Raw genomic sequence first — 24556 nt, forward strand, 5'->3', positions numbered from 1 at the left:
TGAAGGGGCCCCATTACTCCGACAACTGAGAAAAAACCTGAGGGTCCAGCTTTTACACGCTGGCATCCAGGAGGTGACGAGAGTGCCAGTCAGCTACTTCAGTCTCCTGCCCTGGAAGGTACTCCGCCGTCACTGAGATCTGGTTGTCTACGCAGATGTGCCAAATGCCCCTGGCTAGGTTCGCTAACATCTTCGATCTGGTGCCGCCTAGGTGGTTGATGTACCGGACAGCAGAGATGTTGTCCATCCTGAGAAGGACGCACGATTGTACCCTGTCTTTCATCCAGCATTGCACCGCAAACGACCCTGCCAGCAGCTCCAGGCAGTTGATGTGCAATGACTGCTCGTGACTGGACCTGACTCCACCCGTGGAGAACTCTCTGCACCTTGCTTCCCAACCAGAGCGGCTGGCATTGGATTCGATGACACTATCCGGAGTGCGACCGTATATGGCCCGACCATTCCACTCCTCCATGTGAGTGAGCCACCATTCCATCTCGTCCCTCATATCGTCCGTCAGAGGTATCGACTGGGAGTACGTCAAACCCTTCCTGAGGTGATGGGCTTTTAGGCGCTGCATGGCATGGTAGTACAAAGGCCTGGGAAAATTGACCAGTTGGTGCAAGGAAATCTGCGTCTTCGCCAAGGTCTGACGCAGTTCGTACCTGATCTTCGCCATCTTCCTGGCAGGGAGACTCAGTGTGGAAGACAGAGTCCACATTGAAGCCTAAAAAGGTGGCACACTGGACTGGAACCAACAGGGACTTTTTCTTGTTTATGACAAACCCCAGTCCCTGGAGAAGGTAGACAGTGGTCTTCAACTGGTTGGACAGCCTCCTGGGGCACTGATCCAGAAAGAGTATGTCGTCTAAGTAGACGATCATTCAAACACCCTGCGCGCGCAGGAACTCCACTGCCGGTCTGAGAACCTTTTGTGAAGCACCACGGAGCTGAGGATAGCCAGAAAGGGAGCATGGTGAACTCGAAAACCTGTCCTTCCCATCTGAACTTCAGAAAACGCAGATGAGGAGGGAAAATAGGGACCATCAGGTACACGTCCTTCAGGTCGAGCTGGACCATCCAGTCGAGTGGTCTCAGCACATCTCTGAGGAGGTGGATCCCCTCCATTTTGAAGTGGCGGTAAACCACCCACTCGTTGAAACTTTTAAAGTAGAGGACCGGCTGCCATTGGCCTTGTCGACTAAGAAAAGATTGCTGATGAAACCACTGGGATGCTCCGCTGCGCGGCAAAGTGCCCTTTTTTTGAGGAGGTCGGAGAACTCTTTGTATACCAGCTCAGTATTGTGTTGCAAGAAAGAGATGGGACGTGGCCGGGTTAGCTGATGTGGACAGCCATCAAACTCCAACCGGAAGCTCTGGACCATCTGCAGCACCCAATCATTGCTTGTGAGGGACACCCAAGCCGTAAAGAAACACCGCCAATCGCCCTCCCCCACCTGCGAGCTCGCCAAGGGTATTACACTCACCTCTTCCAGCACCCTGTTGCTGGCCTCTTTGGCCTCCACAGCCACGGAACTTCTGCCCTCTGGTGGGATAGAAATTGTTGAAGCGGGAATTGTCTTGATATTGTCCTCGCCGAAGCCTTGCCCCCTGTCGGAGTTGGAGAAGCGGCCGTCGTGCGGCCTCTACCACGACCGGCCCCTTGGAAAACCCGGGGAGTAAAAACCTTCTTGATATTCGACTGGGCTCTGTCAAGTGAGGTGAAAGTCACTGCAAACTTTCCTAACTCTTTTACGAACGTGTCGCCAAATAAGCCCCCTTGGGCACGCACCTGCCTCAGAGGAAGCCAGGTCTCCTAACTTGGGGTCCACCTTAATTAGGAGTGACCGCCTTCTCTCCTTGTAGAGCGCGTAATTCGTGTTTCCCATAAACACTATCGCGCGCTGCGCCCAGCTCGAAAGAACCTACGGGGAGATAAGGGCACCAGACACCTTGGCCTCTTCGGCCATGTCAAGGATTTTGGTGACCGGTCCCACTGCATCTAGCAGTTTGTCCTGGCACGTACTCCAGGAGCTATTAATGCCCTATTTAGGGTCCCGTACGAATTTTGCTTGGAAGGTTGCCATCTTGTGATCTATTTTAGGTGTTAGGGCAACCTTTCCATCCAAACTGGGGCGGGGACACTCTGCCCGAAAGCGGTTGCGAGCGTCCTTGTCCATTGGTTTGCGCAGACGGCTCGCTACATACTGGGCCACTTTATCCCCAGGAACCCACTCTGTAGATCTGGGGTGGACAATGTCGTCCGGGTCCAACATATTAGTGGTCCCCCCTGGGGCAGGATAGGGCATCTGGAGCCAAGACCTAGAGGAACCCGCTTCCTCGTCCGTGTCCCCGGGGGAGTCACCATTATCGAAGGGGTCAGGGGAAGCGATGTGCGGAGACGTTATGGTGCAGTCCGCAGGGGGCACCGGGTCACGCTGCGGGGGCACCTGCGCCAAGAAAGCCTGTTTCAGACAGGCAAAAGCATCTACATCCACCCCTTGAGGACATGGTTTCTTAGCAGGGGGAGAACCAGAAGGTTGAGGCGCAGGAGGGGACTTAGGGGTAGCCGGCGCGGGAGCAGTCCACTTGGTGCACTCTTTCGCTATCTGCGCTGACCAGCGTTGCTTCAAAGGCACCATGGCTTGGTTGACAGCCCTGTAGATGGAGTCATCCACTGCCTGCTAAAAGTCATCATCCCATGGGAGGTGCACCAAGGGATCCTCCTCCTGGTACTGATCATGCTCTGACTGCGTAGTCTTAGGTAAGTATATAGGTGTGGTACAGTTAAGTAAATTAGGAGCACAGGCAGCTTGGTGCTGAAAGCACTATATTTTATGGCACTACAGGCGCTCTGTTTACAAGCTGGGAGGGAGCCCAGACAAATAAGGGTGGCCAAGGGCGCACGATTAATGGGCAGAGCCCTAGGAACACATCAGCCCTCTCATCACAGGACAGCCACCCGGGACAGTGTCCCACAAGCACCACAAGTCACGGTGCAATTGCGACCCCACAGGGTGTTCAAGGATGTCTTACAGACCCTCAATTGGCGTTCAGTGAAAATCAGGGAAAAATACAGACCCCACAGGGCGTAAAACCGGGTGGCAGGAGGTAAGCCTGAGCTCTCACCAGGCAGCACTCGTCAGGACTCTAATGCAGGTGCCTGACTTGTGCTGCCCATAGACAGTGCACTATGCCCCCTGGCGGCAGGTGGACCACACCGCACCTCGCAGGTAATCAGTCACGTAAGGTACATTTAAAAACGTCCCGTGACTAAAGGGAATCTGTGCAAACAGAAAAATATACAAAGCGCTAGCAAACGCCACCAAATTAGCCAACTAACTACCCCCATAACAGGAGAATAAAGAAAAAGTGACTTATCTGCTGCTGAACAGCAAAGGAAGAGGAAACCGCGTGAAGGAATTATGCTGGCTGGCTAGAGTGCAGACAGCGAGGAAGGACTCCTGTTGGAACTTTGTTTCCCTATTGTTCATGGGAAATGTAGTTGGTTATTGTGTTGTTGGAAATATGCTGCTATTAAAATAAAGCGAAGGAAGAAGGCCTAATCTGAGCCTCTGGTCCTGACATAGAATTAAAACCCAAAGGTTGCAGCTGACAACTTACCAGGAAGTCCTATCTTAACTGGAGTGTAATCACTCAGTGGGATAAGAGGGGACACACACAAATCTATTGTTCTGTCGTGTTAGTAGTTCTTTTATTTTTAGTAAGTTGCACCAAATAGTGGAATTACTGGTCGCAAAACAAATGGAAAAAACTGAGGTTCTTTAGAAAAGTTCACTGATATGGGAAGTTCTTTCTCTGTGTGCTTCTTTCTCCCCTCAGGATATGGCAGAATTTTCTTTTCTCTTCGCCTTTACTAAACGAGCAGCCGCAGAGGGGATGGAAGTTTGTTTTGCCCTCAAAACAAACAAACAATAAAAAAGAGCAACGGAACGTAAGAAGAATTGCTCAGGGACTCCTGCATTGACCCTCACCAAAACACCCTGGTGGTTGTGTTGAGTGCATCATTACTTGAAGTGCCTTGGTGCAATTCTACAGCCCCCACCACCTCCCTCCGGCGAAATAACGGAGGAGATGTACAGACGCCCTCTCTCTCTCCTCGGGACGGTTGGACTGGGAGAGGTTGCCTCTAGGCTGTTCTCAGTCATCTGCTTCAGATTGGGTTTCAGTCTGTAGGTGCGCCTTGTCCACGCTGACCTATGCTGCTACTCTTTTCTCCTGGTTCCTCTTCTCAGGCTACTCGCGCTCACCCTCCGTGTTGTTGTCTCTTCCCGGCGTCTCCTTCCCTCGTAGCTCTGGGTCTCTCTGTACCCGCATCTCATGTGTCCGCAGCGTTTCTAGTGACGTGACGGTCACGTGGTCGATGTCCAGCTTAGCTGGAGAGACAACCGCCTTTTTGCCAAGACAATCCACCGCAGCAATCTTTGGGTGTCCTGCTCGCGGGATTACTTAGAGAAAAAAGACTACCTGCTGACTATAAATTTCAATAACACCTACTTCCACATAACGATATCACCATCACACAGAAGATATCTCAGGTTTGTGAACAGGAGGGTATAATATGAGGTCAGTGTGTTATCTTTCGGCATAAAGTCAGTGCTGAGAGCCTTTGCCAAAAGGCTAGTAGAGGTAGCAACCCCTCCTCCGAAGATCGGCTATTCATGTGTACCCATATCGGAACTACAGGCTGGCAAAGGCAAGCACATTAGAGCAATGGCAAGCAAATATTCGTAAGATGGTGACCATACTACACCAGCTGGGGTTCACTATGAATTCGAAATAGCACCCTTCCCACATCCCCTCCCAAAATCCTAGAAATGTAAAGGACCTTCCATCGGGCAGATCTGAACAGTCAAAACAATGGCATATCCTGCCCCGAAGTGGGCCCAGGAATTGCATGAAAAGACTTTCCTTTACTAGACATTTCGGTCTCCTACGGTTGTGGATGAAACCGTTGTGTATGATGACCTTTTGCATTCATCTAATTCCAAACACTTGGTTAAAAATGAGTCCCACTCAAGCTTGGCTAAGCAGTCAGCTGTCTCAAAACTCAAAACAATTGGAACATAAAAGCATGTTGTGTTTGCAAAAGACAAGATCAGCAAAGAGTTAAATTTGTGGAGGTAAACAAGTATGTAGTAAGAGAGGCTGTTTAATATACTACAGAAAGCCATTAATGTCTAACATGGTTTTGGGTGGGGGTGCACCTGGACCAAAATAAGGGGACTCCAGATAATTGAACTCTAGTCTTCTCAGGAGGCAAACAACCATATTCTGTTTCTTGAAGCTGAAAATGATTTCTCTGTCATTGAAAGCCTTGTAGATCCAAATCCAGATCAAGGGAGTTCAAATCCTGACAGTCAACACAGCTGGAATAGTCTATCTGGCAAAGTGTGGTTCGCCTCTTACAAACGGTCATCAAAATAAAGTCTTTAAGTAAACAGATTCTACAATCTCTCTTCTTCAGACAAAGTTTTGTTTCTTTTTTTTCTTCTGAAAGGGTGTTATTTCCCTAACATTCTATAGTCTTAACTACAAAATTAAGTATACTCTCCATTTTTTTTCAAGCAACCTAATGTTTGCCTTTTTTCACCTGCCATTTTCAATGAACATTTCCATTTGGAAAGAAGCCGACAAGTAAAATAAACATGCAATTTAAAAAAAATAACATAACTGGTAATGTGCAAAACGGCCATTCAGGAGCTACTTCACCTTTGCTCTTGTGGTCAGGATCCTACTATCCCCTCAAAATCAACTTATTGTCAGCTGCTATTTCTCTGCATTGTGGACCAGTGGATGTACCAGTGGCCTTTTTCTATGTAAAACCAGAACAGTGTGCCAGGAGTTGTATTTGACTAATTGTGTTCCAACCACATTATACTTTACATAATTTTCACCTTGCATGGAATCTACTAATTCTGGGATTTCTTGCAAAGGAGAGTAACAATACCACAACAGTTCGCCAGAGCATTATTGAATGTATGTACAAGGATACAGATATGCCTAAAGAAAGGCGGCAAACTACGGCAGGCACTGAGTGTTAGCCGAGGTTACGATGGGTGCCTGCTTCCCCCATTATCATTTGCTCTGGACATATAGCTGTTCGGTATTAAAATGGTGATTGATGGCACTGTACATAAAGCATAAAAATGTAATTATTCTCAAACGGTGTAGTGTATAACTAAAACAGGAGCTAAGAAGTATAGGATGAACATTTAAGTTTATTCAAAACTGTTCGCAAGTGTCTTCTATAAAGTTGCCATGCCAAAACCAAACTTACTGCAGTTTGGCTCAAACTGTGCATTATTGCCATATCCACTTAATACAATTTTGACAAACAAAGCAGTTCGATATCTAGGCATCTATACTACTAACTAAGTTAAAGATCTGTACAAATGTAATTATTCTCATTAATTGTTTGAGTCAATTTAGTCAAAATGAGGATACTACCACACTTCCTTTTTAATTTCAGACTATTCTGTGCACTTCTGAGAAGATTGTTTTTCACCAAGCTAAGCAGGGTTATTACCAAATCTGATCTTGCAAAAACAGCAGAATTAGCTATCACAAAGTATGCTGTTCTGTATTGAACAGATTCTGGGCATTAGCAGTTATGGCGAAATACTGTGTATCCTCTTCACAGGTCAATTAAAGCGACTTATGGTGACAGAGCTTGATCAGGATATGGACATCAGTACGCTGAACACAATGACTTGTCAAGAAGGTATAAAAAGCTTCTTATTTAAGTATGGCCACACCCAAAGTTTTCTAAATAGATGTGAAATGTTTCACATTTTGTTATGTAGAAAAATATATCCTAGTGGTTGTTGTCATTAGGTAGTTATAGTTAGGTCTGCAATTCCATAGAAAGAGCATTTTTTGGTCTGCTAATAATGTTGGCCGGCCCGAATTGATCCTGTCGCGGTCCTACGGGACTCAGCGCGGCCCCCTTTAGGACCCTCTGAACTGGGAGAGACCCCAAGAAAAATAATAAAGAACTGCCTTTAGCCTGTGCAAAATTCATCTGAAAGAAACACGTTAGTTAGATTCCTCACCTTAGAATATCCCCAGGCGTCAGACTGGATCCGGAAGATTTTTCGTCAGCAATACCCCTTGCGCGTCGCTAGGCGTCGTCTGCGGCTCCGCGTCCGTCGTCGTCGGCGTCGTGCGCCGGAATGACGTCGTCGGAGTACTTAGACGCCGCCCTCGCGCGCTGACGTCAGTTCTTCTTCTTTTTTCCACGCCACTAAGCGCAGATCCGGGAGAGCTACCCCTTTAGTCAATTTTTGACTAACTTTTTTGATCCTTTTTGATCTTGTCTCGACTCCGGTGCCGGTAGGATGCCTGGTTTTAAAGCCTGTGCTGACTGCAACCGCTTGATGTCGGTTACGGACCATCACCGCCGGTGCCTTTACTGTTTGGGCCTCGACCACGACGCGGAGTCGTGTTCGGACTGCAAGGCCCTGACCTCGAAGGCTAGACTGGAGCGGTCCCGTAAGCTCCTCGAGCTTCGCCACTCGGCGCCCCTCTCGATCCCGGTCCAGGAGGAGGTCCAAGGATCGGTCGCGGAGCCGCAGCCGACATCATCATCATCATCATCGATCGTCTGTCTCCAAGTCTTCGGGTAAGTCGAAGCACTCCAAGAAGTCCATGAGGCGACACCGCTCTTCGGACTCCCCTCGCCGGTCACGCGACTCGGCCGAGGGTCAGGGTGGTTCCACCCCCGCGGCTCTAGCGGAGCCGCAGGCGCCGCGCAAGTCCCCATACCCGCCGGTCCCTGGGACTGACGCGACGCCGGCGGAAGTCAGTGCCTTCCTCTCGGCCATGAGGAACCTGGCTCCGCTGTCGACGCCCGCTGGCGCGCCTTCGGGCCCCGCGGACCCGACTGGGCAACCTTGCCTGCCGGCGGCTCCGGCCCCGGCGCCGTCGACGGCTCCGGCCTCGATGCCGCAAGTGCCCGAGGGAACCGTTCCCGAGTCCCCGCCGACGCCGGTTGACCTCGTCACGCCTCCTCTGCCGGCGTCGACACCGGTTCCTCCTCCGACGCCGGCTCCGCTCGGCGTCGAGCCCCAGTTCAGCCCCGCTCGGACCTGGCGCCGTTACGGCGTCGATGGACGCCGCGTTCGGCGCCGCTGGAGACACATTATGTCTATCGTCCTGCTCCGATCCTTCCTCCTGTTTACCAGGAATCGGATGACGGGGGCGGATGGGAGGGGTCCGAGGATCCTATGGCCGTTCAGGCTCAGCTGTCGCAGGACTGGGCAGATGAACTGGGGGAGGCCAGTGGTCTGGATACCTCTCCAGACACTGGATTCATCTCTCCTCCGACTGTGGCTTCGGAGGAGGGTGCTGCTTTCTCTGTGGTGCTGCGCAAGGCGGCCGCAGCCCTTGGGCTTGAGCTACCTGCCGTGGCTGTGAGAACTAACGTCCTCACTGAGGTGCTTCAGTCTGCAGCAAGCTCCACTGAGCCTCTGCTGCAATTCAATGAGGCCCTCATTGACGTTCTGCAGGGCACCTGGTCCAAGCCCTCCACAGTCCCTCCTGTGGACAGGAACGTCGCCAGGCGCCACCGCCCTGCTCCGGGCGACCCCAGTTTTCTGTCCCAACACCCTACCCCCGAGAGCCTGGTTATCCAGGCTTCTACCTCCCAATCCTCCTTCCCGACCGCTCCGCCGGACCGGGATTCCAAGAGACTGGAACAGTTTGGCAACAAGCTGTTCTCCTCCCTTAGTTTGGGCCTGCGGTCTTTGAACACCGCCTGTCTTTTGGACCGTTATTCCCACTCTCTGTGGGATACGGTGGAGGACGTGCTGCCCCTGTGTCCGGAGGAGGTCCAGACACGACTTACCCAGGCTCTGGCCGATGGGAGGGATGCAGCACGACATGCTATCAGATGTGGGCTTGACACTACGGACTCGCTGGGTAGGGCGATTTCTACCACGGTGGCGCTTAGACGTCACGCCTGGCTGTGGTCCACGTCCTTTTCGGGTGAAGTCCGGAGCACTCTCATGGACATGCCCTTTGATGGCACTCGCCTTTTTGGTGAGAAAGCGGACAGTGCGCTGAATCGCTTTAAGGACTCCCGGGCTACGGCCAAGTCCTTGGGCCTCTCGGCCCCGCGGTCGCAAACTTCCGCCTTTCGTGGCCAAGGAAGGGGTGCCTCCTCACATCCGCCTAGCCACCAGCCGCAGAACCAACCTGTGCGCGGTCGCGGTTTCCGCCGAGGCGGTTCTGGAGGCCGACGCGGTCAGCCCACATCCACCCCAGCAGCATCCGCCTCAAAGCCTTCCTAGTCCGAGCTTTCAGGCCCATTCCACGCCAGTGGGCGGCAGAGTTCGCCATCACCTGCTCCACTGGCGGTCCATCACATCGGACAGGTGGGTGCTGCAAATCGTCCGAAGGGGCTACTCCCTCCCCTTCGAGACGACCCCTCCAGCCATGCCACCGCAGCACCACCGTATCTCGGGGGATCATTTGAATCTTCTCCACGAGGAAGTTTCGGCCCTCTTGGCCAAGGGGGCCGTCAAGCGCGTTCCGAGCCCAGAAGTAGGTCGTGGTTGATATTCCCACTACTTTCTGGTTCCAAAGAAGGGCAAAGGGGGCCTACGCCCTATCTTGGACCTCCGGAACGTCAATGCCTTCCTCCGGAAGGAGAGGTTCAAGATGTTAACTTTGGCTCAGGTTCTAGCTGCCCTAGACCCTGGAGACTGGATGGTAGCGTTGGACTTGCAGGACGCATATTTCCACATCCCCGTCCTGCCGGCCCACCGGCGTTACCTGCGGTTCACGGTGGGCCAAGAGCACTTTCAGTTTACCGTGCTCCCCTTCGGCCTCACCAGTGCCCCTCGGGTGTTCACGAAAGTGATGGCGGTGGTCGCAGCTCATCTGCGCAGATCAGGGGTTCCAGTCTTCCCCTATCTCGACGACTGGTTGTTGAAGGCGGGCTCGCCTCAGGCAGTCGTCTCCCACCTCCAGACTACGGCGGATCTCCTGCATTTGCTGGGGTTTTCCATCAACGTGCCGAAGTCACTCCTGAGTCCCTCTCAGAAGCTCCTCTTCATCGGAGCGGTTCTCGATTCGGCGCAGTTCCGGGTCTATCCGCCGGAACAGCGGGTCCGGGATATTCAGGCGCTGATTCCCATCTTTCGGCCTCTATCCTGGGTTTCGGTCAGGCTAGTGTTGCGGCTTCTGGGGCTGATGGCCTCCTGCATCCTACTAGTGCATCACGCCAGGTGGCGCATGCGGGCTCTGCAGTGGGACCTGAAGTTTCAGTGGGCCCAGCATCACGGCAACCTGTCCGACCATGTCTTGATCTCGGAGGGCACTGCACAGCAGTTGCAGTGGTGGCTCACAGACCGCGATTGGGTCACGGGCAAGAGCCTCTCCCTTCCCCAACCGGAGCATGTCATAGTGACGGATGCGTCCCTCTTGGGATGGGGTGGCCATATGGGAGAGGCGGAGATCAGAGGCCTCTGGTCTCCGGTGGAGTCTCGCCTCCACATCAACCTGTTGGAGTTGAGAGCGATCCGACTTGCACTGAAAGCCTTCCTTCCCTCTGTCAGGGGAAGTGTCGTGCAGGTGTTCACGGACAACACCGCCATGTGGTATTGCAACAAACAGGGCGGGGTGGGGTCGTGGACCCTTTGTCAGGAGGCTCTGCGCCTCTGGACGTGGCTGGAACACCAGGGCGTCACCCTAGTGGTTCAACATCTGGCGGGCTCTCTGAAAGCCAGAGCAGACGAACTCAGCCACCGGTGCATGATGGATCACGAATGGCGTCTGTACTCCGAAGTGGCGCAAGGTCTCTTTCAGCAGTGGAGAGAGCCTTGGTTAGATGCACTCTGTGCAGTTCTTCACACAGAGCTCACTGCCTCCAGATTCACAAGACTCCTTTCGTAGTGAAGGGCCTACTTCGTACAGTTAGATATGTTAGGAACATTTAACTTTATGTTAAAACCCGCTAGAAATCCTCTGGAAAACAACAACGGTTAAAGTCACGTTGTAGTTACAAGTTTAATAATTTGTTGGTAAAGTGACGTTATGGTTAGGTTTGTTAATAATATCTTCATGTAGACAAATGATAAATTAACTGACTAAAACCTACGCTTAACGCGAGGCTATCATTAAGTGAAAATATCTGTCAAAAATAAAAATTTAAACTAAAAATCACTGAAATTTACCAGTTATATTTTACTGAGCTAACTATAATTTATGCCTCTGCTATGCAGTGCTTATGACCTCACATTTTACATCACTCATGACATGTTTAAGGACATCATTGATGACATCTCAAAATACCTTAATGATGACATCATTGATGACGTCATCCACAATCCTGCTGTTCAATTTACTGTAAAAGCCAGTACAACCTATGAGATTTCTAAATAAGTACTAAATAGAATAGAATCTTGTAAAGCAGTGTTTCCCAAACTGTGGGTCGCAAGCTGATTTCTGGTAGGTCGCGAAAGTTGGAGCAATTATTCAAGAGAACAACTTCGCAATATAAAATCCATAGTTATTATGCTTGCCACGGCATCCCAGTTAGGACCCAGCCATATGCAAATCAGTCTTGACCCTGCTCCCATGGGGAAACCTTATTTCCACACATTGTTTGTAAGCTATATAGATTTATCAGTAAAACTGTATGTCTGTGCAAAGTTAGTGGCCATTTCAATGGAAAATATGCGGTCTGTAAATGACAGTGCACTACGACATGATGCTTTAATTACACTCCAAAAGCACCCCGCCTTATGTCAATTAAAGGTAGGCGGTCCGCAAAAGTGCGTTCTAAAAAGTGTGTTGTGGTTCTAAAACTTTTGGGAAGCACTGATGTAAATCATAAATTACACAAACATATGTGCTTATACTAATATAAAATAACTAGACTATAGTCCTCTTAATTCAGATACGCAAGGCCCATTAGGGGGCCAAGCCTCCTCTATGCTCAGGCTTCACCCTAAGAAGAACTCTCCATGGAGAGCCCACTCCACCCCCGTTAGGTCGCTAACAAGGTATGTTAGCCTGTCTGAATCAGCTAGCTCACAGTGCCACTAGAATCTCTTCTTATCGGGGAGAGAGTACTTCTTGGCAACCTCAGAACATCACGATTCTGAGGGATCAGGGTGGTTGAAACAATATACCACCTTACACTCAGTCACTCGTGCTCACTTTGTTTGTCTCAGAGATACACAGAATAAACATACTGGGTGTTTGTCAAATAAGGATTTATTGAACAGTTGTTGTTCTAGTGTAGAATAGATGAGCTGAAACAACCATTAGACAGTAGCAGAGATATATGATTAGAAGTACTACGAAAGTAAAGGGATGGTTAAGTTCTACCATCTTGAAGTAGTCCTGAATATATACAAGTACATAAAATACATGATAACAAGTGCGTAGTTCTGCGATGCCTTCCTAACTAGATGTACCTAGAATCTGTGTAGGTGTTATGCCAAGAATCCCTCTAGGATTTAGTCAACCCCATTACCTGAGAATGAGAGAATATGGGACCCTCTACTGGTCTCAAGTTGGACACCCCGCGAGGGATGTTAGACCAGTGCGAGCTGGAGTGTCTGGATGCAGGAACCACAGCGACTCTGGTCAGTGTGTCAGCTGGGAAGTCTCGGTCTCCTCTGTCCTTCTAAGCAAGATGTGATGTATATATACCCATAGGTCTCCCCAGGGGTCCTGAGGGTATATATACAAGACATGATGTTGGGCCTGAACTTTATACAGAGATATTATACAGGAGAAGTTTGTCCTGCTGTGCTTTCAAGAAGCCTCATGCATAATGTATGAGATTCAAACTTGGTAAAAACCCGCATTCTGAATGCAGTGTTGTATCTAGGTAAAAGGTCAGTCCCTATGAACCGTTATGTATGTAATGTAGGGAAGAATATAGGTGAAAGGTTGCAATGTTACCTGTGCCTATATAGGGTACCTATATGGAATATAACACTGTGTACAACTTTTCACGTCAGTCCCACTACCTACAGACTTTTAAACCCTGTTAGTTGGTTTGGTGAAGACTCTGCTACTCACAGCCATTGTCCTGTGGACAACTCTTCAACGAGAGCCCACGTCCTTGACATATGCATGCCCCCTTACTAAGGCTGAGGAATATATATATATATATATATTTTTCAAACAGTTCGCTGGTTTCCCTGCCGCTTTTGCGGTGGCGGGCTCAAGCGAGGTAGCGATCCTCATTCAATTCTCCACGAAGCCTTTCCACGATGAAAAAAGCGTTCTTGAGCCCAGTTCCTTTAGCGTGATTATTTATTCAGAAATAGCAAACAAACACCCGACGCGTTTCGGTGCCACTGCACCTTGGTCACGAGTCGACCAAGGTGCAGTGGCACCGAAACGCGTCGGGTGTTTGTTTGCTATTTCTGAATAAATAATCACGCTAAAGGAACTGGGCTCAAGAACGCTTTTTTCATCGTGGAAAGGCTTCGTGGAGAATATATATATATATATATATATTCGTGTTACGAAGTCCCACAACACGGAAAGTGGGTGAAGCAGTGATGGTTTATTAGCAAATTCAAACCAAGAAAATCACAGGACCAGTGTCCTCCATGACGCGTTTCGCTCCACGCAGGGAGCTTGATTACATGATGCGTCTCCGTATTGTGACGTGTTAAATAGAAACAATGGGCACAACCAGCTTAAGAAAAAAGCTGTAATGGCTCAAAAGAAATAGAAAACAGGCTGCAGCAATCTTTGTTCAATACAATACATCTGAACAATAATATTGTTGTAATTATAATCATGTGCAAAATACGCAAAATTTCCATGAGAAGAAAATAATATGTATGAATACATAAAAGTACATAGAAGGGGTTTCCATAATCATTACATAGTGTATTAGAGAAATCCACTTCTGTAGTAACCTACATCACAGTTGGTAGTAACTTACAAGAGATAAAGGGCAAGTTTCCAAATTGAATACCCAACAAAGATGACAAATCTCTAAAGGAAGAGCGTAAAAAACGAATATGCAACTCAAGAATACACAGTGACTGCATTAGACTTAAAGCATCCTGTAGATGTCATGCATAAACTAATTGGTAAACCGAGATATCGGAGGAGATACAGCATATATCAACTTAGTCAGTTTGGCAGCAAATATATCTAACTAAAATGCAAGTGAAAAAGTAAAGAGCTGGTCACATATATAAAGACCATAGGCTAAAAACCACAGGCTAAAAAGAGACCAGAAATTGACCAAACAATACATAAAATCTCATATCAGTGAGATTAGCAGCATGTGTATCAGAATAACACTACTAGTGCAAAAAATTGTAATTATGCTAAAAAAGACCAACAATGGATAAAAAATCTCCTGTTGTCAAAATTGCATGATAAAAGTTGTAAAAATACAGTTTTTTCTTAAAAACTAAAGTGCATAAAAAACAGTGCAAAATAGTCCTATATACAACAATTAGAATCATTAGCAGCAAGGGAAAAACCCTAAACCGTTTAGGCCAAACCAATCCTAAAGTGCGAGTGCAGTAATAAATAGAACGGATAAAAAAATATAGAAAAAACACAGAACAGACCAACTCAATACAGGAAAAGAATGTACAAAAAGTACTGATACAAGGCAAGATATGTCAATCATAAAAAATTACGCGAGCTTGATCACATGATGTGCCTTGAGATAGGGAACAATAAATACAAAAGTTGCTAGTGGCTCTAGAAAATAGAGTGCCACGTTGGTGAAACTGAAGAACAGACTGTTAAAATCACAACGTATCTAATACATTACTGATAAAAAACAGTTTTAAAATTCAGGATGTGCAATAGAAAGATATTTGGAAGGATTAAATTGCCAATATGACTTAAAAAAACACAAGAACAAAAATGCTGTGTGCGAAAAGTAATTCAAACAGATTATTGATCAATGTATAATTTTAGGGCAATTGGTAAACACGGTTAAAACAGATGAAACACACCATCGTATGCATATGACAACAACATATCTAAATAGCGAAAGTTGAAAATTCTGAATATATATATATATATATATATATATATATATATATATATATATAATATATATATATATATATATATATATATATATATATATTTTATAGTTAGGACCGTGTTTCCATAGGAAATCCGCAACATTCTATTTGGAATAACTTTGGCGCCGATTGATGAATCCTCGCAAAATTTTCAAAATAGGTGGGGCGCTCCGCTCCTACCCTGAAAGTCTCGGGGGGGATTCGTCAAGCGGGGGCTGAGAAAAAAGGGGGGTCCCAAAACACGTTTTCCCCATGCATTTTTCCATAGGGACCTTTAGTCCAAGGTACAGCCCGAACGGCTGACCAGAATTACTTGAAATTTGGCATAGAGGTAGTCCTCAGATCAGGGATGTACCTTTTGGATATCTGGAGTCAATCTGTTCAGTAGTTCCTGAGAAAATTGCAGTTAAAAGTACATATATATCTATAGGCGCGCACCGTGCGCGTACGGTAAGCATACCGTACGTGCACGCTGCCGTGCGCGAGTGCAATTCTGATTGGTTGTTAGATGTCAGGAAACATTCGAATCGGTCGAAATCAGGAAGTGTCGGCCGCCATTTTGTCTCTCGCAGTCTGAGGCAGTGAAAAACAAAGGTGGAGAACGTGAAAAGGGGGCAGGGTGGACAGTTCCTGACCCCCTAGCCTTTGTCAGGGGGTCACTGAAGGACCCCCCAGGGCGAAAAAATAGTTTTTTTATTTTATCGAAAAACCGCGAGGTGCACGCACAACGCACACAGCGCGCACGGTGCGTGAAGCGCACCGTGCGCCCACGGAGCGCGCACGGTGAAAAACCAGAAAAAATAAATAAATTAATAAATACATAACTTGGCATTTAAAAAACCGTACAAATTCACTTAAAAAACCATAGGTTTCACACACGTTATAGTTAGGAATTAGCATTTAAAAAACCTTGCAAATTCACTTAAAAAACCATAGGTTTCACACATGTTATAGTTAGCTGGACATTTCCCTCGTAAAAAACCAATGAAATTCCCCCGTTATAGTTAGTGCAGGCAACTATAACTCACGCGACCGCGATCCTCTGCTGATGATGTCAGATATTACATCACTGATGACATATGTGTCTTTCTGAAAAATAAATTTTTGTAATATATGTATAGCTAAAGATTAATGGAAGAAGACATGGGTAAATAGGTGTCTAAATACAGTGATGTAATATCTGACATCATCAGCAGAGGATTGCGGTCGCGTGAGTTATAGTTGCCTGCACTAACTATAACGGGGGAATTTCATTGGATGTGTGAAACCTATGGTTTTTTAAGTGAATATATATATATATATATATATATTACACCCCCTTAAGGATTGAAATCTATCACTACCCTCCTCTAAATAGAAATTACTGTAAAATTGAACTGAGGGAGCCATAGCATTTCTGAATACTTAGAGGTTAAAATCTTGTGGTCTCCTCAGGATAATGTACACATTATTTTAAAAAGCTGGAGTCGCTGAATAACTATTGTAACTGGTAAGTATGGTTTCATACCTTGTTCAAGGTAATCATTTTTCTCTTCAAGCTATTCTCTAGTAGCTGTGACATAATGGGTTATGTAGAACACTTCTTAGTTAGACCGTTTGACTTATTTCAGGTGGAGTAGATAAAATTATCTTCCTATTTTCCTTTTCGTTTTAGTTTGGAATAAAGACCATGTTGAACACGGAAGATGGAATTCTGCTTTTGGCAAAAGCTGTTGATCCCGCTTTCCCTCCCATGATGATAGATGCCTTGAAGCTGTTGTCTGCCCTTTGCATCCTACCTCAGCCAGAGGATATGTATGTAGCTTTCAATCTTGTTCTTTCTTTACCAGTAATTCATTGCTTAGTATCTAGTTGGTTTGAAAACTGTTTTCAGTATTTTACTTCCTCTTCAGTGCTTTTGTTTTTTTGCTCTATTTTATGTAGCACAATATGCATCCCCACGTCCAAAGTGGGCACAAGTACATATTTCGCTCTAAAATAAAGCGCCAAATGCCAGGTTTGCATTTTGCTTAATGTTTTGCTGAAATTTAACAATTATGCAAAATCAAATTATGCTAATTTCGCCCACCTCTTTTCTAAATAATATTTATAAAACCCAGGATTTGGGTTTCTGCCACTTCTCCCTCCACCACCCGGTCCTGCCCCCTACCAAGCCAATGGCTAGGCTCTCTAAGAGCATAGAGAGCTGGTGCTTTGCTGTCAGTGGCTGAGCACAGAAGAAAGTCCTGTCAATCGTGGTTCTGTACACCCCCCCCCAACGGATGGGAGGAATGGTGATTGGTGGCGCGAGAGCAATACTGTTATTCCCCCCCACCTCTCCACAGGTCTCTATGGACCCGTAAAGGCAGTAGGCCGTAATTGACGTCACAACACAGTCCTCTTTTATCTGAAAGAAACACGTTAGTTAGATCCCTCACCTTAGAATATCCCCAGGCGTCAGACTGGATCTGGAAAGATTTTTTGTCAGCAATACCCCTTGCGCGTCGCTAGGCGTCGTCTGCGGCTCCCGTCGTCAGCGTCGTGCGCCGGAATGACGTAGTCGGAGTACTTAGACGCCGCCCTCGCGCGCTGACGTTAGTTATTCTTTTTTCCGCGTCAGCGCCGGTCCGGGAAGACCTTAGTCAATTTTTGACTAAATGTTTTGACTCTTTTTGGTCTTCTGTCGACTCGACTCTGGTGCCGGTAGGATGCCTGGATTAAGGCCTGTGACGCCTGTCATCGCCTGATGTCGGTGACGGATCACCATCGCCTGTGCCTTTACTGCCTGGGGGCCGACCACGATGCGGGGTCGTGCCCCGATTGTCAGGCCCTGACCTCAAAGTCTAGGCGGGAGCGGTCCCGTAAGCTTCTCGAGCTTCGGCACTCGGCTCCGCGCCGCTCACGGTCCCGGTCCAGGAGGAGGTCCAAGGACCGGTCGCGGAGCCGCAGTCACCATCATCGCTCGTCGGGCAAGTTGAAGCGATCCAAGAGGCGACACCGCTCTTCGGACTCCCCTCGCCGGTCGCGTGACTCGGCCGAGGGTCAGGGTGGTCCCACCCCCGCGAGGATGTGCTGCCCCTGTGTCCGGAGGAGGCCCGGACACGTCTCTCCCAGGCACTTGCTGACGGGCGAGATGCAGCGCGACATGCCATACGGTGTGTACTTGATGTGAGAAGTTGGCCTGATATGTAGTGCTCACTATTCTAGTGATCACTGTGTATCATTCCAAACGACCCTTATTGATGATTGGTTGTAAGTCAACCTTATAGACCAGCTATCCTAGTAGCGTGGACAAGAGCAGTCTTCAGGCTAAACTCTAGAGGGCGTGTTAAGCCAGCTGTTTACCACCACATATACCCCTTGAACGCCAAGTGAAAGGACACCACACAAGTTGTTATGAAAATAAAGGATATTTATTTATAACAAGACTACCCTGGCTCTTTATGAGTCAGGGAGCTAAGCACAATACAAAACTCTTAGGAAAATACTTCTAGTCGCACAATTTACACAAATGCCCGAAGGGCACGAAACCATTTACACTGCAAGTGGGAATGGGAGAGGTTAAAGAGTCTAAAGTTACTGATTCCGGAGGGATCCGATCAGTTGGACTAAACGGGAAAGGAGCTGGACACTTGTAGAATGAACCTACGGTGGAGCACCGAGATGCTCGAGTTACCTAGCCAGAGGCTGCGGCTGCGTGGGGTTCAGCAAGATGTCGGGAGTCCTTGTTGTAGTCTCGGGAGCCTGAAAGAAGAAGTTGCTGGCAGGCGACCAGTGTCGATGTTCAGCGAGATCCAAGCCTGGATCGGTGATGAAGAAAACCTGAAAGCAGAGGGGACTCAGTTCTCAACCGCTAGCCAGCGATCGGGGGGGGGGGGGGTACCAGGAAGGTACCGGCTGAAGTCACCTCGACCAGGTGAGTGGATGACGTCGGACTCGGCTGTTCCTCGGACCAGGAGGCGCGGCGGCGACCAGGATGGAGGGCGAGCTGTCCCACGAAGGTGTCTGCTGTCGATGATGCTGGGCCCAGAAAGGGGGCAGCGGATCTTGGCAGTGGCAAGCCCACGCGGGGGGAGTCAAGATGGCGTCTGGAGTGGACCAGGAGGGTCCGAGGTACTCCTCTGTTGAAGGGGAGCAAGAGCCAGTCTGGAGCAACCAGACCACTGATACAAAACTGTCGTGGTGCGTCGTGAAGAGGGCCACAAGCCGGTCGGCGAGTGGCCGGACAACGCGGTGAGCAGCAAGGAGCAGAAGGGCCCCCACGCAGATCTCGTGGATGCTGGGGAGGCGGACTTCGGTGCTGGAGCCACTCAGGGTTAGGGCTTCTCAAACCCTAGGTGCACTCACTCGAGGGTCCCTCGGTGGGCGTGCTAGATAAGCATCGTGCAGGTTCTGAAGATGGCCGGTCCCGCAGGACTCCTCACACCTACGAATCTCAGCTGGGCTGACGATGTAGGTAGAGGTCAGAGATGGCAGGGAACCCGGGTCTCGTCGACCTGGGCAGTCTTGATCCGTGGGAGAGACGCACAGCAAACCGCAAGCGCTTAGGTGGTGCCTGCTGGTGCAGGGTGGCTACTCCTTAGCCACAAGGGAGAGTCTTCGGAAAAAGTCAAGAGTTCCTTTCGAGGAAAGTAGTTCAAGATTCAGAATTATCCAATTTGGGAAGGGGACTCACTCCTACCTTTATTCTAGAAAAAGGGGCTGGCCCGTGACTAGGTCCTACCTATGGGTGGGACCAGGAGGTGGGTGGTTACACCCCTATCCTTTGTCCGGCTTCGCCCCGGCTCAGGGGCTGGGGTGCCCCCGAAACTGGTTTGAGCCGGGCTATGCACAGTGAGCACCGGGGTGCCACTTGCAATCACCTTCCTTTCAGCCCTGCCTACCTGGGATACACAAACCCTGTCTGGGATGGTGCTAACACCGCCCCCGACAGGAAACCCTTTGTCCAAGCTCCCCTCGCTGGAAGGTCCCCCAGCAGCGGGAGGTCAGACTTGTGTCTGGTGGCAGCATCCATTTTGTGATGCTGAGGCTTGAGTCAACTTTAACCGGGGTTCAAGGTTACTTCCATGTCGTGTCCCTCTAGAAGGGCGGAATGCTAACCCCGTCGCCAGAATTGGCGAGGGGTTCGTATTCCAATTCGTATGACACCTTACTCGACATGTGTGGGCGATGCGATGCCAAAGTTAGCAAATAACCGCGAGGATTATAATGCAGTTTAAGGTAGTTGGCCCGCGTCACCATGGAACGGCTATTAGGACTTGGTTCCGCAAGCCGTCGACGGGCTCAGCTCGCGCCAGAGCACCATCCCACATGATTCCTCGCACTCTGCCTTCAGGATTGATAAGGCCTGCCATAGGAGTGACTGATAGGAATCCATGTGTCCATTTTAGGGTTAGGTATAGGAATACTACACCTAAAGCAACGGGTGATTACACCACCTTGCCCCAGCTGTCGTGCAGCCAGTTGTGTCAGATTTGGGTGGCCATCCAGGGGTGGCATAATACATGCTGCAGCCCCTGGTAGGCCCTGGGTACACCGATGCCCTGGATACCTGTGGTATGCTGATACAGGGACTGATAAGGCGGCCCAGTTCCAATTAGTGGATGCACCTAATGTACATGCGTGTTAATTTCGAGAGAGAACAGCTAGGCTGTGGGTTTGATTGGCAGGCCCACAGCCGGGGAAAGTCGTAAACCAATGAAGCAAAAGCAAAAAATCTGGGTGATCATAGGATTGCAGACCCTACTCTCCTACACTTGACACCACGGACTCGCTGGGTAGGGCGGTTTCCACAACGGTGGCGCTCCGGCGCCATGCCTGGCTGAGCTCCACGTCTTTTTCGGGGGATGTCCAAAGTACCCTCATGGATATGCCCTTTGATGGCGCTCGCCTTTTTGGTGAGAAGGCGGATAGTGTGCTGGCTCGTTTTAAGGACTCCCGGGCTACGGCCACGTCCTTGTGTCTCTCTGCCCCACGGCCGCACACTTCCGCCTTTCGCCCCTTTTGTGGCCAAGAAAAGGGCGCCTCCTCACGTCCGCCTAGCCACCGGCCGCAGAACCAACCTGCACGCGGTCGCGGACGTGGGTTCCGCCGTGGCGGTTCTAGGGGACAACGCGGTCAGTCCACATCCACCCCGGCAGCATCCGCCTCAAAGCCCTCCTAGTCCGAGCTTTCAGGCCCATTCCACGCCAGTGGGCGGCAGAGTTCACCATCACCTGCTCCACTGGCGGTCCATCACATCGGACAGGTGGGTGCTGCAAATTGTCCGAAGGGGCTACTCCCTCCCCTTCGAGACGACCCTTTCAGCCATGCCACTGCAGTGCCACCGTATATCGGAGGATCACTTGAATCTTCTGCGGGAGGAAGTTACGGCCCTCTTGGCCAAAGAGGCCGTCGAGCGCGTTCCTGGTCCAGAAGTAGGCCGTGGTTGCTATTCCCACTACTTTCTGGTTCCCAAGAAGGGCAAAGGGGGCCTGCGCCCTATCTTGGACCTCAGGAGCGTCAACACCTTCCTCCGGAAGGAACGGTTCATGATGCTAACTTTAGCTCAGGTTCTGGCTGCCCTCGACCCTGGAGATTGGATGGTAGCATTGGACTTGCAGAACACCTATTTTCACATCCCCGTCCTGCCGGCCCACCGGCGTTGCCTGCGGTTCACGGTGGGTCAGGAGCACTTTCAGTTCACCGTGCTCCCCTTCAGCCTCACCAGTGCCCCTCGGGTGTTCACAAAAGTGATGGCTATGGTCGCAGCTCATCTGCGCAGATCGGGGGTTCCAGTCTTCCCCTATCTCGACGACTGGCTGTTGAAGGCAGGCTCGCCCCAGCAAGTCGTCTCCCACCTCCAGACTACGGCCGATCTCCTGCATTTGCTGGGGTTTTCCATCAACGTGCCGAAGTCACACCTGAGTCCCTCCCAGAAGCTCCTCTTCATCGGAGCGGGTCTCGATTCGGCGCAGTTCCGGGCTTATCCTCCGGAACAGCGGGTCCGGGATATTCAGGGTCTGATTCCCATCTTTCGGCCTCTATCCTGGGTTTCGGTCAGGTTGGTGCTGCGGCTTCTGGGGCTGATGGCCTCCTGCATCCTGTTGGTGCATTACGCCAGGTGGGGAATGCGGGCTCTGCAGTGGGACCTGAAGTTTCAGTGGGCCCAGTATCGAGGCAACCTGTCCGACCATGTCTTGATCTCGGAGGGCACTGCGAAACAGTTGTAGTGGTGGCTCACGGACCGCGATTGGGTGAGCGGCAGATGCCTCTCCCTACCCCAGCCGGAGCACGTAGTAGTGACGGACGCGTCCCTCCTGGGATGGGGGGGCCACATGGGAGAGGCGGAGATCAGAGGACTCTGGTCTCCGGCGGAGGCTCAACTCCACCTTTTGGAGCGGAGAGCGATCCGGCTTGCACTGAAAGCCTTCCTTCCCTCTGTCCGGGGAAGTGTCGTGCAGGTGTTCACGGACAACACCACCGCCATGTGGTATTGCAACAAACAGGGCGGGGTGGGGTCGTGGACCCTTTGTCAGGAGGCTCTGCGCCTCTGGACATGGCTGGAACACCAGGGCGTCACCCTGGTGGTTCAACATCTGGCGGGCTCTCTGAACGTCAGAGCAGACTAACTCAGCCGCCGGTGCATGATGGATCACGAATGGCGTCTGAACTCGGACGTGGCGCAAGGTCTCTTTCGGCAGTGGGGAGAGCCTTGGTTAGATCTATTCGCCACCGAAGGTAACGCTCAATGTCAGCAGTTCTGTGCGTTGGAATTTCCAAGGCAGCACTCTCTCGGAGACGGTTTTCGTCGCGAGTGGAGTTGCGGTCTGTTGTACGCCTTTCCGCCTATACCACTTCTGCCCAGAGTGCTGAAGAAGATCAGGTGCGACCGGGCCCAAGTCATCTTGGTGCCTCCGGATTGGGCACGAAGGTTCTGGTATCCCGAGCTACTCAGTATGTCAATCGATCCCCCGATACGACTGCCTCTTCAGGAGGACCTTCTGTCGCAGCAGCAGGGGACGGTCCTCCACCCGAACCTGTCCAGCCTCCACCTCCATGCGTGGAGATTGAGCGGCGGCAGTTGATGCCATTTGACTTGCCTCCTGAAGTCTGTGATGTCATTCTGGCAGCCAGGCGTCCCTCCACAAAGACGGTATACGCCTGCCGGTGGAACAAATTTGTGGCATGGTGCACAGCAAAGGCTGTGGATCCCCTTTACGCCCTTCTTTCTGAGGTTCTACTCATTCTTCTTTCTTTGGCCCAGCAGGGCTCTGCTTTGGGCACCTTGAAAGGTTATCTTGCTGCAATCTCTGCCTTCTTACGGCTTCCTGATAAGCCTTCTCTTTTCAAGTCCCCGGTTGTTTCCCGTTTTCTCAAAGGCATTACTCACATGTTCCCTCCTGTCCCCTTTGTAATGCCTCAGTGGGACTTGAATCTTGTTCTGACTTTTCTGATGTGCGCTCCTTTTGAGCCTCTTCACAATTGTCCCATTCGTCTTCTGACCCTGAAAACTGCTTTCCTGGTAGCTATCCCCTCGGCTAGACGGGTGAGTGAGCTCCAGGCTCTGTCATCTAAGCCTCCCTTTCTTTCTGTTCATCCGGACAAGGTTGTCCTCCGGCCTCGTCCTTCTTTTCTACCGAAAGTGGTGACCCCCTTTCACCTCGGGCAATCTGTCACGTTGCCCACCTTCTTTCCGCCTCCGCATCCTTCAAAAGAGGAAGAGAGGCTCCACCCTCTGGACCCAAAACGGGCGCTGTCCTTTCATTTGGACCGCACCAAACAGTTCCGGGTGGACGACCAACTTTTTGTTGGATACGTAGGAGCTAAGAAGGGGAAAGCGGTACACAAACGGACCATCTCACGGTCGGTCGTGTTGTGTATTAAACTTTGTTACTCCTTGGCAAAAAAGGACCCTCCTGTTGGGTTGAGGGCCCATTCCACCCGGGCCACAGCGGCTACTACTGCCCTGGGCCGGGGAGTTCCCTTGCAGGACATCTGTCAGGCGGCGACGTGGGCTTCACTGCACACGTTTGCCAAGCACTATTGCTTGGACAGCCAAGTCCGGAGAGACGGCTTCTTTGGCCGTTCTGTTCTTCAGGACTTTCTGGTGTGATCTTGGTTCGCAGACCCACCACCGGGGTTGGTATTGCTGGGGTATCTATTCTAAGGTGAGGAATCTAACTAACGTGTTTCTTTCAGATGAACAAGTTACTTACCTTCGGTAACGATGTATCTGTAAGAAACATTAGTTAGATTCCTCACCGACCCACCCATCCTTCCCGTTCTGCGAACTGACATCTAGGGTTAAGGTTATCCTTTTCAGGGCCCTAGATTTTTTGGCACCAGTGTCGGTGTCTTGCATGGCTCTGCGTTCCTGGCGCGGAAAGCTATGTACAAGAACTGACGTCAGCGCGCGAGGGTGGCGTCTAAGTACTCCGACGTCATTCCGGCGCACGACGCCGTCGACGGACGCGGAGCTGCAGACGACGCCTAGCGACGCGCAAGGGGTATTGCTGACGACAAATCTTTCCGGATCCAGC

At 50.0% G+C, this 24556-nt stretch overlaps 1 protein-coding gene across 1 annotated transcript in view; it reads left to right on the top strand.

Moving 5' to 3' along the window:
• Nucleotides 1-24556, top strand: part of DIAPH1 (diaphanous related formin 1) — an 867093-nt gene that overhangs the window by 320132 nt on the left and 522405 nt on the right. The window contains exon 8 of the mRNA XM_085617784.1: nucleotides 16711-16850. Within this exon, the coding sequence (XP_085473910.1) occupies nucleotides 16711-16850 (140 nt within the window). The remainder of the gene's footprint in view (nucleotides 1-16710; nucleotides 16851-24556) is intronic.

Source organism: Triturus cristatus, chromosome 7, assembly GCF_964204655.1.
Source record: "Triturus cristatus chromosome 7, aTriCri1.1, whole genome shotgun sequence".
Taxonomy (NCBI): Eukaryota; Metazoa; Chordata; class Amphibia; order Caudata; family Salamandridae; genus Triturus; species Triturus cristatus.